Here is a 19,848-nt window from a genome sequence, read left to right on the forward strand (position 1 = left end):
CATGCACAATATGTATACATGTAGATACATATGTGTGTGTATATGTGCGTGCGTGTGTGTGTGTGTGTGTGTGTGTGTGTGTGTGTGTGTGTATAATGAAATACCTGTGAATATTGCCATTTCCATCCAGAAAGAGTACTATGGAGAGTGAATGTGAATTGAAGCACAATATTTTCACTTATTGTTTGTTCGTTTTTTTCTTTTTGTGTTTTTTTCCCTTTTGGTCTGATTTTCCTTGCACAACATAAAAAATATGGAAATATTCTTAAAAGATTGTACATTATATTAGATTTTTTGCTGTCTTGGGAAGAGGAAAAGGGAAGGGAAAGAGGGAAAAAAAATTGAAATACAAAAATCTTACAAAAATGAATGTTGAAAAATATTTTTGCCTGTATTTGAAAAAATAAAATACTATTGAAAAAAATTGCGGCTGTTTACAACTATATGAAAGATTTTCCCCAATCATTCATAATAAGAAAATTCATAATAAGAAAAATGCAAATTAAAATTATTTTAAAAAATAAATACGAGTCAATGTGACATAGGCTGCAGGATGATAGGCATACTAATACATTGTAGGAGGGATTTATATATAGCTCTGACCATACTGGAATTACATGAGAGGAGGTAAAAAGCAACTAAAATGTATATACTCTTCAATTTAAAGATTCTACTATCAGGCATATCTCTCATAGAGGTCAAAGGCAGAAAGGAGGTTGTCATTTACATTTCAAAATATTCATAACATACTATACTATCAAATAACTGGAAGTTCCCATTAATTAGGGAACAACTAAATGAATTCTAATATATAAATGGAACTACATCCAGCAAAAGAACTCTAGGAGATGACTATGAATACATAGAATTCCCAGTCCCTCTAATTTTGTCCACCTGCCTTTTGGATTTCCTTCACAGGCTAATTATACACTATTTCAAAGTTCGATTCTTTTTGTACAGCAAAACAATTGTTTGGACATGTATACATATATTGTATTTAATTTATACTTTAACATATTTAATATGTATTGGTCAACCTGCCATAGGGGGGGGAAGGAGGGGAAAAATTAGAACAAAAGGTTTGGCAATTATCAATGTTGTAAAATTGCCCATGCATATATCTGGTAAATAAAAACTATTTTAAAAAATTTCATCATTAAACTGTTAAAGAATAATAATAAAAAAAGAAATAAGACTTACCTTTTATTTTTACACTGAAAGTTTTAGTGACATTAAATGATCTTCCATTTTTATAAAGGAAAAATATACAGGTATAATTTCCAGTATCATTCATCACAGCATTCTTCAGAATATATGTTTTGTGATTTCCTGGAACTGGAGAACAGTCCTGTATGTTTATAAAACAAAGAAGTTTAACTTCTCTACATAAGCAAGAGCAGTCTTACTGAGCTCCATATGTAATCTTGGGCAGATAGGAGACATAGTAGATGAAACACTGTTCTTGGAATCAAGAAGATTTATCTACATAAGTAATAAGATAAATCCAGGCTCTGACACTTACTAGCTGTGTGACCCTGGAAAAATCAGTTTAGCCTGTTTGCCTCGATTTCCTCATTTATAAAATGAACTGGAGAAGGAAATGTCAAAAAAACACCAAAGAGGATCAAAAGGAGTCAGATATAACTGAAAAACGATAACATAATATATGATAATATGATGACAGATGTTAAAACTAAACCAAAAGGAAAAAGTAGCAAATGATGAATTAAAAGTTCTGGCAGTCTATGATTATTTCTAGGGACATAAGATCATCATATCTCTGAAATAATAATAATTAGTATTATCATTAATATTCAGAAATAGTAATTTCTTCATAAGTCAGTAATTTTAAGTATTTTGTTTTGCTTAATGGTATCATTCATCATACTCTTTGGAGATTTTGCAAATATATTCTTTGCCATGCCCAGTGTAAATTAAGCATATCATTTTAGTTAACCATGAACCAAAACTGAATCACCAAAAAAAAGGAAAACAAAATGGTGCTTCTACTATCAGAAAAATTTTACAAGAAACCACTAGAGGTAGCTAGGTGGTGTGGTAGAAGAGCCGAGTTCAAATCCAACCTCAGATATTTATTAATTGTATGATCCTGAGTGAGTTTTAATATGTGTGCCTCAGTTTCCTCATGATAAAAAGAGATAATAATAGCACTTGATTCATTTGTAAAGTTCTTAGCATATAGCTGATGTTTAGTAAATGAACAATAGCACTCTAAGATCAGGGGACATTAGGATTATTGCTATATTTCTCCTAGAAGCTGTACCTTATCATTATAATCATAATGTGATACCTGCTCTCAGTCTCATAGCTACTAAGTAGTCACAATTGCTCTCCCCACTAATCCATAAAGCCTTTCAATTAATAAATTGATCAAGTTCACAAAGCTAGATGAAATGGTAGAAGAAAAAACAAGTAAACATATTAAAAAAGGATTAACATCATCACTGCTTATTTTGATAAGTGCTTTATAGTTTTTAGTTGCAACTCAGGTTAAATGTTTTTTAATAAATTAGCTAAAAATACCTAAAACATTCAAAAGCAAAGTAAATTAAAAATTTATACATGACACAAAAATGCTTAACTAGAACTTAAAACTATAAAAGTAATTTTTTAAAAATCAAGTAGAAATCAGTAAAATCAGTAAAAAAAACAATAGAAAATAATTAAAGTGATACAAAAATCCTTAGTATATTAAACAAGCAGATCATTAATTTAGTTATTAAAGGTTTCATCAAATGAAACCAGAAAAACTGACTTCAGCCAAAATTCCACAGTTTCTCAAGGAAAGGATGACATTAAAGATAATGTAAATTTTTCATGCCTTTCTTCCCTTGGCCTGCCAAAGACTAACATGGGCATCTGGAACTATCAAGTGATGATGCCCTAAGAAGAAAATTGTCACAGATAATTGCATCCATCTATATAAAATAATGTCTCCATAACAAATTCTGCTTACCTCAAATTAATCTATCTTGAGTCATAGATAGAAGTTTTTTCTCCTTCTCCAATATGAGTCCCAGTGAAGAACAGTTGTGGTAGAACAGGATTCATATCCACAACAAAAGCTTTATTTACTACTGTACTATTTATTATGTTTGCACTTATTTGCAGTGCAAACATTTCTCCAACTAACTAACTCACTGCCAGGGAACCAATCTACCTATAACAAAAAAAAAAAAAAAAAAAAAAGGACCAATGGTAGTAAAACCTAACTTTCTGGAATGGATCTGAGAACCTAGGATCCTGGAACTTACAATTTTGTTGCTCCTGTGTATAGCAAAGTGGGTTTTGATCTAATAAATTAAAAGTTCCCTTTCATTTAATTTAATTTTAATTTTTGATCAAATCTAGTTAAAAGTGGCATCTAACATCAATTCATTGCAAGAAGATTACTTACCTTGTGATGCATCCTTAATGGACATTAGGCAAAACCAAAACTTTCTGGCAAATTTAATTTCAATATTTAAATTGTCTTAGACCTTAATATTGAGATCAATCCTTCTCACAACTATATAAAGATTCAAAGATAGATTCAAATTAAAGATTTTGTTCCATCTTTTAAAAAGTCCCAATGGAGATTGAGAATTTCACGTGAAAAAAAGGAACAAAAAGGACTTGAACTAATAATAACCCTATAATTATTAATGAACAAGACAGAAGCACCACATTACAAAGAGACTAGCCTTTCTTGAACTCCAGCCCTTAATAGAATTTTTCATTAATTATTACCTTAAATAAAGATATATTATACGCTTCTTTCTGGTAGTAATCATGGGTACAGTTTATGCTTAAGGATTTTGCAACTTCTACTTCTTTAGTAATTAAATAATCTGGATGAAAACAATCATGCTCACTTCTTTTAGTGACAATTATATTCCATTTATTTTCTTGATTTCTGTATAAGGAGAAAAATGGCATTTTAAAGCATTTCAATACAGTGAAGCCTTGCATATGATTTAAAAAAAAATCACCACACCTATGAAATACCATCTTCCCCCCACTCCAAGAAAACAAGGAAATGGAAAAAAAAAATTCCATAGAATTATACCAGGCTCATTCTTCCTGCTTTGCAATAAAATTCAGCAGTCACAATTTTACCAATCTGTAATAGAGTAATTGGAGATAAAAAATAATAACAGAATTTTAGAAATGGGAAGGATTGTAAAGATCAGATAATTTAACTACCTTATTTTATAGATGAGGAAAATAAGATCCAGAAGCATGAAATTGCTCATAGAATGAAGAAATGGTAGACTTGGGATGTGAACCTGGGGATCTTTATGTCATATTACATAGTCCCTCTACCACAGAAGTTATAAGCTTTAAGGAAAACATCTTTTCCTTATAGTGCAAATGCATAAACTATTGAAGGTGATAGCAACTTCAAAGGACCAGTTAGGCTTATCTAATTTATGCTATGAGACATGCCCACTCATGGGGCTAGGACACAAATTTACCAGATTTGTGGATGACATAAAGCTGGAAGGATTAGAAAATACAACTGATAACAGAACTGGGATTCTAAGACATTCTAAGCAAACTGAAACTGTAAAATTTACTAACAATAAAAAGACAATTCTTTCTCTAAGGATATATGGATGTGTGTGTGTGTATGTGTGTGTGTGTGTGTGTGTGTGTGTGTGTGTGTGTGTGTGTGTGTGTGTGTGTTCAAGATGGGAAGATAAGAGCATGCATCATTCAAGTAGAAAAGACTTGGGGAATTTTGTAAGCTAGAAATACACAATATTGTACAAAAATTTTAAAAAGTTTAATAAGGCTACATTTGTAGAAGTATGATATTTTAAATAAGAGAAGTGACAATTGCACTGCATCCTACCTTTATAGAACTAGAATTAAATAATTGTTTCCAATCCAATACTAAATTTTAGAAAGGACATTAAGGTGAAAATTTTTTCATAAGATGATGAGAATGGTAAGAAGACTCCAAATTATGATATAAAGAATTGGCTAAAACAGTAGTTCTCTTAATTTTTATTTTTGCCTCCAAACCCCTTTTACATTCTTTAAAATTATTCAGGACATCCAAAGATCTTTTGTTTATGTGAATTCTAGTTAGTGATATTTACATATTACTATTATACCATATTATTATGAAAATAGTTTTTACCTTGCTTTCCCTCAGGGGTTCCTACATCACACTTTGAGAGGTGTTGAATTAAAGGAATAAGCCTAGAGGAGTAAAGACTTTGGGTAGGAGGTGATAGGAAGAAGGAAAGAAAATGAATATGGTAATTATCTACAAATTTCTGAAAAGTTATTAGGTAGAAGATGGATTAGAATTGTTCCATTTGGTCCCCAAGGGAAGAACCTGAAGCAACTTTGTGCATGTGTGTATAAGAAAAGTCTTCCTGACTCTAGGCATGGCACTTACTGTGCCACTAAAGTGTCTCATATACATTATACTTAAGAACATTTTGGCTTCATGCAAGAAACAACTTCCTAACAATGAATACTATCCATAATTGGAAAGGACTCTTTCAGAAATCATCCCATCGCTAGGACAATGCCAAGAATTTTGGTGGCAAGAATTTTCTGGGTCTTGGGTTGTGGTGATTGTTGCACCTTTTGGAGTAGGCCAGGTTAAGATTTCAGAGAGACTGCTTTCCCAGGAAGGTGGTTGAGAGTACTCAGTGAGAGTGTCTTAAGGCTCTTGGGTTCAGATCCTGAACTGCCTTCCTCAGGATTTGAGGGAAAATAGTGGTCATGGAGGCGATAGGAGTAGTGGTTTGACTTGCCTAGCATATACTGTCTTCTTTTTCTCCCTAAAGGAACCCTGTTGCTTCAGTTAGGCTAGCTTATCTATTCTGGATATGTTAGTTGATGAGGATGGCTGGTGACAATTGATAAGAATTTTGTTTTTTCTCTTTTTTTAAAAAATTATTTTATTTTTAATTTATGGAATAAAACAAATATTTTTACAAATAGTATAGTAAAAAAGATGATTGTACATAAAACAAAAAAAAATCTACTATGTATAACTTGTTATTCCTTTTAAATATACAACAAAGTTATCACGTACATTTTTTTCTTTTTTTTTTTTCCCCTTCCCCTCCCTCTACTTTTACCTTGGAGATGGCCACCATTAGACAAAAATTTTATATTTAATATATATACATATAAAATTATTCTAAATATACTTCTATTTATAAATCCTTTTTTTTGGAATGTAAACAACATCTTTCTGTATATGTCCTTTATAGTTAATTTGAGTATTTATAATAGTCAAAATAACCTATTTGCTCAAAGTTATTTTTAAAAAAATATTGCTGTTACTGTATATAATGTTCTTTTTTATATAAAAGTTTTTTTTTTTATTTTTCAAAATATGTGCAAAGAGTTTTCAACATTCACCTTTCCAAATCTTGTGTTCCAAGTTTTTCTCATTTTCCCCAACTGTCCCCTCCCCTAGACAGCAAATAATCCAATATAAGTTAAACATGTGCAATTCTTCTAAACATATTTCCACATTTATCAAGCTACACAAGAAGAATCAGTTGATTTTTGATGGTGGTAATGAATCAGCTAGGTCCCCTCTCCATAATGATTTCTCCCCTTAATTATAGTTATGTGGGTTATGCTTAAGTACTGAAGTGGCATCCCAGTATCTAAACCCATCCCTGACTAACTCTGGAAGCTTAGATAACTTAAAGTACCAATGGAACCCCTAGGGCACGAAAGGAAAACTGCTATACTACCATAGCCCTCAAGACAACTCACCTGCCCTCAAGGACAACACAAGACATCCTCTTGGCCCTATGCAAAAGCCTATCTCTCATGCACCCTTTGTGCACAACGGATAAGTACAAACTCAACATCCCAAGCTCAATCCCCCTGCAGGCACACCCTGTTGACCTCATGACAGAGAAATTGCAGCAAACTCCTTCTTCTCTTAGGCCCCTACAAGTTGTTTTTCAATCAACCTTCTCCTTTGTTAACTCCCTAGAACATTTTGGGCAGCATAAGGCCTAAGGACATCCTAGTAATCCCCAGATAAGGTACTAATGGATGGCATTTTGCTTCAGTACAACTATTGTTTAGGATGATTAGGATTGCTCCTTATAAGCTAGACTCTCTCTCCATTCAGGCCTGCCAGGATTTGGGACCCTTTTCCCCTTTGCATCTGAGGGAGTTTCAATATATCTCCACATCAAATTCCTATTGGTCTTATCTCAATCTGTTTCAACATAACAATAGGCCTAATAGTCTGCGGGGCATAGCTATGCCCAATAATCTTCACCTTAAGGTCATAGTCACTTTAGACAACCCAACTCATCCAACTATGAATCAGCAAACTCAGTATACTGATTTAGTGCCAAGAGGTAGTATTTGCTGCATGACCACATTTTAACCAATCCTGTTAGGTCTGTGATATATAGATAATGCTAATGAAACTTAAAGAAAAAAAAAAAAGAATGTACTACTGTGGATAGCCTGGCTTGTTGGTGCATTGTAAACTGCCTGGGCAGCAAAATTCTGCAGAAATTTCACTCTATAAAAATTAGTATATAGTTTTTCTGACTCATACTTGTATAGGACCTCAAGTTAACTCTGCGATGTGGTCTTTAAATCTTTTTTTCATACCTCCTCATATCAATTTTTTGAAACCAGCTTTTTTATCTTCCCAGGAAAAATAATTCCTTTCTATATTTTGCCCATCCTTGCCAACATTTTGCTCATTCCCTTCCATGCACATTAACAAAATAAACCTTAAAAAATTCATTTGAAGAATCTTCAACAGAATTTTCAGCATCTTATATTTAAAATATGCAAGTGGAATATGTCATTGTCATTGGATCAAATAGTCTCAGAGTTAAAAGAGACTTCAGACTTTGATTACAACTAATCAAATCTCCATGTAATACACCAATTCCTTCCATTACATCTCCTACACTTAGTTATCAGCCTCTTCTAATGATGAGATGATTTCTGAGACAACCCTTTCCAATTATAGAAAGTATTCTTTCATTAGAATGATGTTAGGAAGTTATTTCTCATTGAGAGTAAATTTCTGTATCAAATGACTTCTTGGAGAGTGTAAAGGAGGATGATTTAAATCATATAAACCCATCTAAGAGTTTATTTCAGTTGTTCTTAGTATTCTGAATATTCTAAATACTCAGAACCATTATTTAAACTCAAAAGGGATTTTTTTTTTTTTTTTGCTCCAGTGTCCTGATGTCACTGATGAGTTTATCCTCATCGAGCCATACTCTTTTCCTTATTCTGGGGCAAGTGGACCTTTCTGTGAAAGTCAGATCCGACCGGGGGAAGTATCATCTGAATGTCTCCTCACTATCCTACGTGGCTATTAAGAAAGCAAGACAACTGAACTTTACTGGCAACTACACAGCCTTAAAGGGCTAGACAGAAAACAGGAGGAAAAAGAAGACATCATAAAGCTAAATGGGTCAATCACAGGCAGAAACAACAAAATAATAATATAATACAGGGAAAGTTTTAACTGCCACACACACACAAAAAGTCTGAATTTAACTTAAAAGACAAAAAAAAAAAAAAAAAAAAAAGGACCAATTAAGTCTTTTTAATTAAGAAGAGACATGTTCAAAGTTGTACTTAAGGATTAATAGCTATCTTTTATATAGCACTTTAAAGTTTTCAAAGTACATTTACATATATAATCTCATTTCATTTTCCAACAACCCTATGAGGTAAGTATCATTATTCCTATTTTGCAACTGAAGAAAGTAAGATTAAGTGACTTCCCTAAAATGACACAGCTCATTCTGAAGAAGAATTTGAACTCAGGTGTTCCTGATTCCAAGTCTTATCAATTATATCACCTTGTTTGTTCTCTCTTTAGCTTTTTTCATGTCACCTCCCTAGTACAGGTTATGATTACCTAAATTTTATGAAATAATTAGTTTCATTGCCTTCAGCCTCTCCCCATTCTAATCCTTCCTACACAGAAATATAAAATTAACATTTCTAATAAACAGGTCCAAAATGTATTATTATGTCACCTAACAAACTTTTTTGTTCTGTTCATTGCCTAGAGAATAAAGTCTGAATACTTTAGCCTGATACTCAAAGCTCAATAATATCTAATTCTAAAATATCTTTTAACTTTATCTCCAATAATTCTTCCTCCTATATTATCCTAGAACTATTCATGTATCTCATGCTTTCCTATCTCTTCACTTTGACTCATTCTATTCTTTCCTTATGAGCAGATAGGTGTCTCAAAGGATAAAGTACCAGGTATGAAGTCAGGAAGAGTTCAAATCTGGCCTCTGAAACTTATTATTATGTGTGTGACATTCAGCAAATCATTTAATCCTGTTTGCCTCAGTTTCCTCACCCATAAAATGAGCTAACAAAGGAAATGGAAAACTGTGATATTGTTTCTCTAAATTGTAATCATTCTCTGGGAGCAGATTCTTAAATGTAATGTTCTGTGCTTTATAATGTAATAGTTCTCTGTGAGCAGGTTTCTTGGGGAGCTTCTGGAGGCAGCCTTAGTTTCAGTTCAGTTCCAATAATCACCAAATGCATCCAGGAGTTAAAAGTCCAGATCCTTTATTGTGTCCTTCAAAATCCTGAATCTTTTCTGGGCCTGGTTAGCTTTCTTAGAGGTCTATCTCTCTCTTTAGTTCCTGAGAGCTCTTGTCCAAATGTCTCCAGCCAGCACGAAGGTTGAAGTGGTAATGAATCTTCACTCTGAATCTCCTGAGAAGTTTTCCCAAAGTCCTCCCTGGCTCTGAGAGCTTCTTGCTTATATGGTGCACACTAAGTATATACCAATCATTATATCATGAAGAAACCATTATTTGTTGTAGGATTAAATCAATGCTAAACTCGATTTAACGATTGTCTCCTCAATTCTACTCAGTACCTTGTTTCAAATTCTGGCCCATAATATCTCCTTGTAGGGTCATATCAATCATACTGAATTAGATAATTATTGTCTCTAATTCATTCCAGTGACTTAGCAAGAATCCTAACAGAAAACTATTCTAGTATCTTTGCCAAGAAGACCCCAAGTAGGTCACAAAGAATTGGATACAACTGAAATGCCTGAGCAACGATTTGATCCCTTCCTTATACCTGGTTCATCATTCTCTCTTTGTTCAAGTCTCAATTACAAAGCTACTACTTCACTAAGTGTTCCTGAGTTCCCTAACCATGATTTCTTCCTCATCTATACTGATGTCCCTTTTTAAATACCTATATATCTTTCTACATATTTACATACACATACACACAAACTATATATTTCTGAGTGTGTGTGTGTGTCTGGGTATTCTACAGACTTGTATTCTATTTGTATATTGTTATTCTTATTTATACTTACTAAAATTCTCCCTCAAGGCCTCTTCTTGGCCTAAAGGTGATCCTGGATTTTCAAAGGCTAGGCCCATAAAGTACAAACCTGACAGTTCCAACAAAGCTGGAAAGTCTTTGAGTATCATTCTCTGAAATCAAGCTTAAAGAGCATCATTATCAAAGTGATAATGTAACAGAAAAACTCCACATAGAGAAGCTCTCATCTGTGGTTGCAAAAGCAATCCCACTAGTGAAAGTCTATCCTTTATGTATTAAAATGAGTATATACCTGCTTGATTGCCTGTATTAGACTATAAGCTCCCTGAGAGCAGGAATCTTATTTTGTTTATTTCTGTATCTCTCTACCAGCTAGCAAAGTATACTGTATATAAATAAGAAATGATAAAAATGAACCAAAGTCAAGAGGAAGCTGGAAGTTGGGAGTTTGAAGAAAAATGATGAGTTAAGTGTTGGGTCTTTTGAATTTTAGGTAAAAACTAGTCTCTCAGATAGAGATGTGTAGAATGCAATTGGAAATGGTAAAATAAAGGTCAACATGGAAGCAAAACTTGAAGTTAAAAAATTTAGCAATCGTGGGAAAAAAGAGAGATGAGAGTGGAGGACAGAGGTTCCTTTTAAGAGATGCCTACATTGGGAAGGAGCAAAATACACTGGGGAACAAACAAAACAGAACAAAACAAAACAAAAACCTTTGGACTAGGAATCAGGAAACCTATGCCTCTGCTAATGTATTAGATGACTTGGATAAGTCAAGACCTCTTTGAGCTTCGGGTTCATTATCTGGGGAAAGATGAAATTGGATTAAGTAACTAGGTAGCATAGTGAATAGAGCACCAGGCCTAGAGTCAGGAAGACATCAGTACAAATTTGGCCTCAAACATCTACTAGCTGTGTGATCATAGGAAAGTCACTTAATTGGTTTACCTCCGTTTCCTTATCTGGAAAATGAGTTGGAGAAGAAAATGCCAAATCATTCTAGTATCTTTGCCACGAAAACTCCAAATGGGATCACAAAGAGTTGGAAACAACTAGAAAACAACTAACCAAAAAAAAAAAAAAAAAAAAAAAGATTCAGTAAGTAGTGAATCAATCATGATAGCAACTTTCAAGTTGGTGAATTGTCATGTGGAGGAGGGATTAACCTTATTTTGTTTAGCTTCAGAGAGCAGACCTAGAAGCAATGGCCTAGATGTTAAAAGAAAAAAAAAAAAAAAAAAAGAGAGAGAGAGAAAAAAAAATTAAAGCAAAAATGGAAAAATCCTTGCCCTCAAGGAGCTTATTTTCCAAAGGGAGTCAAGAGGATCTGGATTTAACTCTTGCTTTCGACACTTACTAAATAATAAATAACCCTGTGTAGTCATTATTCAATTACTCTGTGCCTCGGTTTCTTCCTCTGTAAATGTGATGGTTTTGTGTATGTGTACACACACACACATACAAATTTATTTCGCATATGTATATATTTATGTAATATAATTCTTCCTCACTTCCACCTTTTAGAATCCCTATAATCATTCAAAACTCAGTTTAAGTAGCAACATATGAAATCCCTTCCCTATAATCCAGTCAAACACAGTTTAATGATAACTGAAGGAACCTGACCTAGTTTCAGTTCCTAGGCCAGTGAAGTATCTGGGGCTAACAAGACATTGTCTCCAGACTCTGTTTTAAAACTCTTCCCTTCCAAAATTCCCAAGGTTACTTTATAGACTTTTGCTTATTATGCAAAGCAATTTATCTGGAGAACTGAGAGATACTTAAAGTCTTCAACCCTAGTCACACTCAATACTAAGTATATATACTTAGTATGCTATCGCATGTATATACAAACACACACACACAGAGCCACCTCTGTATGTATGTGTATTTGTATTTATTTTGCACACATATACAAATCCATTTACATATATAGGTGTTTATTTTGCATGAATACACACACATATTTGGATACACACATGCACCCACACAATAGTGTGGGTGCATGTGTGTATCCAAATAAATGAGATCATAGGGATGAGTTTCCTGTGGTGGTACTTGAGTTGAGTTTTGAAAAATATTAGGCATTCTAAAAGAAAGAGGTGAGCACAATTCTGGCAGTTGTTGGCAAGGATGATGGAAATATGGTACTGTTTTGAGAAACAGCAATATGACCAGTTTATATAGATCCTAAGATGTGTACTAGAGAGAAATATATAGTGGTAAGGAAATGATATTCATACGTAAGGTAATGAAATGATAAAAATATTCCAGAGCCAGACCCCAAAAAGCTTTATATAATAAGAAGAGGTTCATTCTATCCTAGAGGTAACTGAGGATCTATGTAGTTTACTGGGCAGATAAGTAACATGGTTAAACTTGGGCTCTGAAAATACATTTTTGCAATTGTATGGAAAATGACTTGGACAAGAGACAGACTTGAGACTAAGAAACCAGTTAGGCTGTCCATATAAGTGGTCCATATACGATCTGTTAAGTGCTTCACCAAAGGTGCTGACTAAGGTAGAAATTGGAAGACAGATGAAAGAGATACTGTGTATGGGTAAGTTTTCACACTGATTAGCTGTGTAGGATTTGGGACCTATCCCTATTTAACATAATATTTCTGTCAAAGTTGTCACCTCCAACTGTGTTTTAACTACCTACTAGCCATCAACTTCATTTATTGCATAAGAGATCATAACCATTTTATCTTTTGATTTAAAGCTTTCATTTGTAATTGCACACTTATATTATCTTGTCCTATTGCCCAGCCCATAGTTCCTCTCATGCTTTATTTACACCTCTTCAAACACACACCCAGACAGCACCCAGTTTCTGGAAAACACTTTCTGCCACTACATTCTTCACCTTTTCTTCATTATCTATTAAAATCCTACCATAACTTTGAAATCTTCCTTCAGTAGATCAAAAAAAGGAGTGAATATTCTTGGCTGCATCAATCTAGAATGAAATTTTCTAGGGCTCCCTCTTTCCCCATTACTATATAGTTTGCACTTTCTCTTTTGTTTTCACATAGTCAATTTATTAAGTTAAAGCTTGCAATTACTCAATCAAGCCTTGAGGTGGAGAAATAGGTGTGGTTTCCCTTCTCTTTAGCTTGACTCCTTTATTAACTCTTCCTCTCTTCACCACACCCTTCCCCACCCCCAGCACGAAGGGTATGGAAACAGAGAGGAAATTACTAATAGAGAAATGAGTCCAAAAAGTTTTTCCAGAGTTGTTCTTCTCCCACTCAGAAGTACTGTAGTAATACTTTGATGAAATAGTATAGTAAGAAGGCCTACAAAAATATTCAAAACATAAACATAACATAGAAGCCCGTATTGCATGCACTACTTGTAATAGCCAGAAAGAAAATATGTAATGATAAAAAAAAAAACTCTATAGGAATATGATGAAATATTATTGAATCTGAATAAATTATTAGAGTCTGTATTACACTGTGGATAGCAAGCCAGCTTTGGAGTGAATTAGACAGGTTCAAATCCTGTTAGATACTAACTATATGACTATGTACAAGTCACATTTGGTCCAATTTAGATTTCTTGTAATTATGATGAGGGAGATCTCATTTTTTCTTATAATAAGGGAGAAAATAAAGAGAAAGAAAGAGAGAGAGAGAGAGAGAGAGAGAGAGAAGAGAGAGAGAGAGAGAGAGAGAGAGAGAGAGAGAGAGAGAGAGAGAGAGAGAGAGAGAGAGAGAACAGAGACAGAATGAAGGAGGGAAGAAGAAAGGAAGGAAGGAAGTGATGTAATAGGACTCTGTCCCCTGATCTTTGGGGAGGATAGGCCACCTAGCCTGGGGAAATTTCTAAAAATGATCCCCACCTGAATTTCCCAGCTCTGGGAAAACTACCTAGTTCCCAAGGGAAATTCCCATCTCCAATTAATCTGGGAATCATTTTGGTCTGGGAAACAATCACCACCCTTACTGATTAGCTCCTAATTGCTCCCTAGCCCCAAACCATAGAAGGCTACATAAAAAAACAAGACTCTATACCCCAAACTTTGCTATCTTCCTATTCAGGAAGTGGCCCACTGAAAAAGAGTTTCTCAGTGAATATAAATACATTTTTGCCAAAAGCTTCGCTTACAGACTGGGACTGCAAAACCTGAGACAATGGCCTAGGGACCCCCATCATTCTTAGGGTATGTCTCACCCCTCAACATTTGGTGGCCTGTTACAGGGATCCCAGAGATTGTATATCCATCTGGCCGAGGTAAACCTCCTTTTTCTCTCTTGTCTCTGTTCAATACCAAAAGACAACTCAAACACCTGGGAAGGTTTGGGGCTATAGGAAGCTCCTATAGCAGCAGTTAAAATTGGGCCTGTTCTCCATTTCTTGCTTTAACTCTGCAGTCTTCCTCCTCTGTTGCTGTTCTATTCATATTAAAGACTCTAAAAGCTATTTCTAACACTGAGAACAGTGAGTCTGGGAAGTTTGGGGGTCCAAATTTAGCTTCTGCAGCTTCCTCCATATATCTGGGGCAGATTGTTTTAATATTTACATCTCCCCAGGAAAGATCCTTAATCTGGGAGAGATTTGCTTTGAAAAAGGCACCTATACTCTGAGAATATGCTGCTTCTCTCAGTGGGTAGAAGTTAGAAGGGGTGGCTGAATCGGAATCCTGAGGAAGAGAAAAAGAGGTCCCTCTCCTTGAATCAGAGGGAATGAGGAGTAGGGTAGGGAAAACTCAGAATCTGGTTCAGGAAGTGAGGGGGACAGAGTAAAAAAAAATATTGTCAGATATAAGATCCTGTCTTTGATAAGGAGGTGGTTCTTAAAGGGATTCACAGGCTTCCTGATAAGGACTGCATGAGGGTACAGAAGAGAGATCCTGTTTCCTTAGAGGAGTAGAAAGGAGATGATCATCCAAAAGATCAGTATCTATTTTCAATTCCCCTCCAGTAAATTTTATTAGCAGCATCCTGCAGTGCTGTCTTAATTTAGGGTCTTGAAGGCTTGGAAAGAGAACTTGCCTTGCCTTTGTCAAAACAAATCAAGCTGCTGGATAGTGTGATAGTTAATTGAGCCATTAATGGGTTATTTTTCCTGGTTCCCCAAAATGTATTGAATCCAGACAGTGTTGCAGAAGAAAATGAGTTTCTTAGTTTTAAGATCTTTTAAGCAAAATTTGTCTCTGTTTTGTAAGAGCCTAAGAGAGAATCCTTACAAATAAAGACAGAGGTGAATTGTTCCATTTTGCCACAAATCTTAGATTTTCCAGATTCTATAGAGCTCTGACCTTTGCAGTGTGAACTCTACCCGGCTCACCTCCTCTGAGGTCTTCAAAGGTCTCTGGCCACAATCTTTTGAATCTATAGTTTAATAACTGGTAGCGCACTCAAGAACAGCCACGTGTAATCTTAAAAGCCTTTATTATACCTACTCACATAATGCCCTGACTGATGCCCTGACTTGTTGGTTCCCGAGTGAACACCTGGTCAGAAGACCCACATGTTCACTACCAAACTCCTTACCTCTTTTGGCTACCCATCTTGGCTTGGCCACCCAGGCTAGGGAGCCAGGGTAAAGAGCACCAGGTTAAAGAGAGCGACTGCTGCTTGCAGTGGGCTTATATAGGGCCTGTGAGGTCACACACACAGTCAATCAGCGAGAGAGTCACCCATTATGAAGCTATCTCAATGTGGACAAGATCCCACCTACAAGGCAGTCCTAATATCCACAGAAATTACTTCCTGGGGGGACTCAAATCTCCCAGTGCACTGTGTCCACCCATTTAAAGGGCCCTTACAATTCCCTTCTCTTGTTTTGCGGGAACCGCATATCTCATCAAGCTAAACTTTTAGCACCAGCTATAGTTCACTTGATCCATGAGATGACAGTGTTATGCCCAAGGAGGTACAAAGCAGTAAACAGAAGTATCTCTGAGAGCAGTAATACTTTGATGAAATAGTATAGTAATAAGACCTACAAAATAGTCACCTGAGAGAGGTGACAGAAGTCCCTTAGTTAAAGGTACTTCTGCTAAAAGATGCAGGAATTACAAGTCCAGGCATCCCCAGTCAAGGAAGTTTCAAGGTCCTGACAACCTTCCCCTTGACTGGGGCTCCAATCAGACCAAGGCTTTTAAGACCTTGAAAACCAAATTGACTTCTGCCCCTCTTCTGGCTCTACCTAATTTAGAAAAGCCTTTTACTCTGTATGTATTTGAAAAGCGGGGCCAGACCCTGGGAGTCTTTACTCAGGACCTGATCCCAGACTGGTTGCCTACTTCTCAAACTGGACTCAGTTTTCCTAGGATGGCTGACTTACAGCAGTGGCTGCTACAGCCCTTCTACTTGAAGAAGCCTCAAAACTCTTTCTAGAGCAGCCATTGGAGGTTTTAACCCCAGTGGGTTTAGAGTATTTAAAAAGCCAAAGGACACCAGTGGCTAGCTAGCTGCTGGGCATGCTCTCCTACTAGACACTCTGGACCTGACTCTCCTGGTGTGTCACACTCTTAACCCTGTTACTCTGCTTCCTGATAACACTCAGTTGGGAGACATCATTCATAATTGCGAGGAAGCTTTAGATTCTGTCTACTCCAGTTGACCTGACATGAGGGATATTCCCCTTGACAAACTAGATGGTGAATGGTTTACAGATGGATCTAGTTTTCTTGAAAATGGGGGAAAAAAGGCAGGTTACTCTGTGGTGACCCTCAATGGGACCCTGAAAGCTAAGCCACTGCCTCCTCAGACTTCTGCCCAGAAAACTGAACTTATTGCTCTAAACAGTTTTGGAACTGGGGAAGGGAATGAGAGTGAACATCTATACAGACTCCAAATATGCTTTTCATATTTTGCATGCTCATGGAGCTATATGGAAATAGAGGAGAATTTTGAGAGCAAAAAATTCTATTAAATATGCAGGAGAAATTCTACAACTATTGCAAGCTGTTCACAAACCCAGTGAATCAGAAAGGAGATTCACTTCAGGCCAAGGGGAATAGGTTTGCAGAAGCAGCTGCTGGAGCTGCTGCCCATTCACCCCTAACTATGGTACCTTTAATCCTCCAGCAACCCTTTCTTCTTCTGATTGGTTTCAAACACCCTCAAGCCAATTTTTAATCCCAGAGGCAAGTCAGTGTAAACTTATTTTTGGTCTTCACCCACTTGGGAAGAAAAATATTTTTACAAGATGGTAGAAACAATCAGACAAATCTGCCAGGCCTGCCCAGTTTGTTCCCAAGTAAATCCTGAGGGAACCATTAAAGCTCCCCCTCTCCTGAAGCCTGTTCAGAGAAGAGGCATATAACCAGGGAAAGATTGGCAAATAGACTTTACACATATGCCCCCTTGAAGAGGTTTCAAATTGCTTTTGGTCTTTGTTGACACTTTACTAATTGGGTAGAAGCTTTTCCCTGAAGGACTGAGAAAGCTCAGGTGATATCAAAACACTTGCTAAATGCAAAATCTCTCACTTTGGCCTGCCTCACTCCTTGTAAGAGTGACAATGGTCTGCCTTCACTTCTCAGGTAACCCATAATGTGGCCGAGGCACTTAAAAGCACTTACTGCCTCCACTCTACCAGCATCCTCAGGCTTCTGGGAAGGTGGAGAAAAATGAATCATTCCCTCAAGCAAGCCCTTACTAAACTATGCTTAGAGATTCAAGAGGATTGGGTGAAGAATCTCCCATCAGACTTTTTAGAGTAGCCTTGAGCCTTGAGAAAACATTAAGCTGAGCCCCTTTGAACTTCTGTATGGGGGAACCTTCTTAACCTCTGACATTTTGAAGATCTAGAACAGCATCTGGTCCCTCAGTTTGCCACACATCTCAGTACAGCCCAGAAGGCCCTTTGTGAATAAGCAAATGAGCATCTCTCTAAACCTACAGACATGGTATACTTGAAATCTTGGAATCCTCAGGGTGCTGACCCTCTAGGTATAAAGTGGAAAGGACCACATAAGGTCATTCTCACTACTCCGTCAGTCAGTCAAAGTGGAAGGGTTCCCCAGCTGGACTCATATTTCTAGGATTAAAAATGCTGCTTCTGTTACCTCTCCTTCAGATATTTCAGAGTATTCCTGTGAACCCATAGAGAACTTGAAGCTACTCTTCCACAGGACCCCTGAAAACACTCTGGAGAAAGAAGGGTGAAATTATCTGTGTCCTCCTTTCTCTCACTCTAGTCTTCTTCCTAACTTTTTCCCACTCCAAAGATGAGAACTTTGCTCCTAGCATTTTCTCTCTGTCTTTTCTTGATGTCATTCTGTGGCCCCTGCCAGTATTGTGTTAACTGCTTCTTAGCTTTTCAGGCTAGGAAACTCTGTGGGCAGTGGGGGCATTCGGGATTGTTGGATGGGACATCAGCATCCTCAAGGCAGCCCACAGATGGAACGTGATACAGCATTGCAAAGGCCCTATTCCCAAATGTCACCATCTTCATCCTGGATGCCACCCCATTTTAACTTGTTTGAGATTTGTTTCCTCCAGGCTCCAAGCTACGAACTTCCAACTACTTGTTCAGTCTGAAGATTATGCGATAACTGACTTGGACACTCAACATCCCCCAGATGTTGCTGCTGCAATCTTCAGATCTCACACTTCTCCTCCTGACCTGAATCACCATTAATCATAGAGACAGTTCTATGGTCCTTGTCATCTTGAAACAGCTCCAGAAGATGAAACCTTTGTCCCTTTGCCCCAAATAAATTTGGGAGTGACTGATTGAGGGGGAAATGTTGTAATAGGACTCGGCTCTCTGCCTGGGGAAATTCCTAAAAATGATCCCCACCTGAATCTCCCAGCTCTGGGAAAACTATCTGGTCCCCATGGGAAACTCCTACCTCCAATTAAGGTGGGAATGACTTTGGTCTGGAAAAAAATCACCATTCTTATTGATTTGGAAATTAGCCCCTAATTTCCTAATTTCCCCTAATTGGGGCTAGCTCCCTAGCCCCAAACCAGAGAAGGCTAAATAAAAAAAAAAAAAAAATAAGACTCTGTGCCTCAAACTTTGCTATCTTCCCATTAAGGAAATGGCCCACTAATAAACCCATTTTTGCCAAAAAGCCCTGCTTACAGACTGGGACTGCAAATTCTTTAGCAAAACCTGTGACAATGGCCTGGGGACCCCCATCACTGTGAGGGGTATCTCTCACCTTTCAACAGAAGGAAGGAAGAAAGGAAGGAAGGGAAGAAGGGAGGAAGGGAGAGAGTTAGGGAGAAACAAATATGAAGAATTCAAAAAACATAATCATGAAATGGGTAAGAGTTTGGAAAAAACAGAATATATACACTCACTACAACTATCCAACTATCTATCTATATGTTGACGAAACTCCCATTCCATATCTATGTAAGCACTTTTTCTTCAATTTTGGGAGCTTCCTAGAGCAGAGCTTCTTAAAATTTTTCCCTTGTGACTTCTTTTCCCCCAAGAACTTTTTATATGACACTAGATATTTAGATATATATAAAAGTGGTATAAAATCAAACATTTTCTAATGATAAATCATAATTTCATGATCCCCATATTCAGTTATAAGACC

At 36.4% G+C, this 19,848-nt stretch overlaps 1 protein-coding gene across 4 annotated transcripts in view; it reads right to left on the reverse strand.

Annotated features, from left to right (window-relative positions):
• Positions 1–19,848, reverse strand: part of IL18R1 (interleukin 18 receptor 1) — a 48,490-nt gene that overhangs the window by 15,993 nt on the left and 12,649 nt on the right. For all 4 annotated transcript variants that reach the window (XM_074299725.1, XM_074299723.1, XM_074299722.1 and 1 more), the window contains 2 exons: positions 3,751–3,916; positions 1,201–1,348 (listed from right to left, as the gene is read on the reverse strand). In XM_074299725.1, coding sequence (XP_074155826.1) covers positions 1,201–1,348; positions 3,751–3,916 — 314 coding nt within the window. The remainder of the gene's footprint in view (positions 1–1,200; positions 1,349–3,750; positions 3,917–19,848) is intronic.

Source organism: Sminthopsis crassicaudata, chromosome 3 (genome assembly GCF_048593235.1).
Source record: "Sminthopsis crassicaudata isolate SCR6 chromosome 3, ASM4859323v1, whole genome shotgun sequence".
In the NCBI taxonomy this organism is placed as follows: Eukaryota; Metazoa; Chordata; class Mammalia; order Dasyuromorphia; family Dasyuridae; genus Sminthopsis; species Sminthopsis crassicaudata.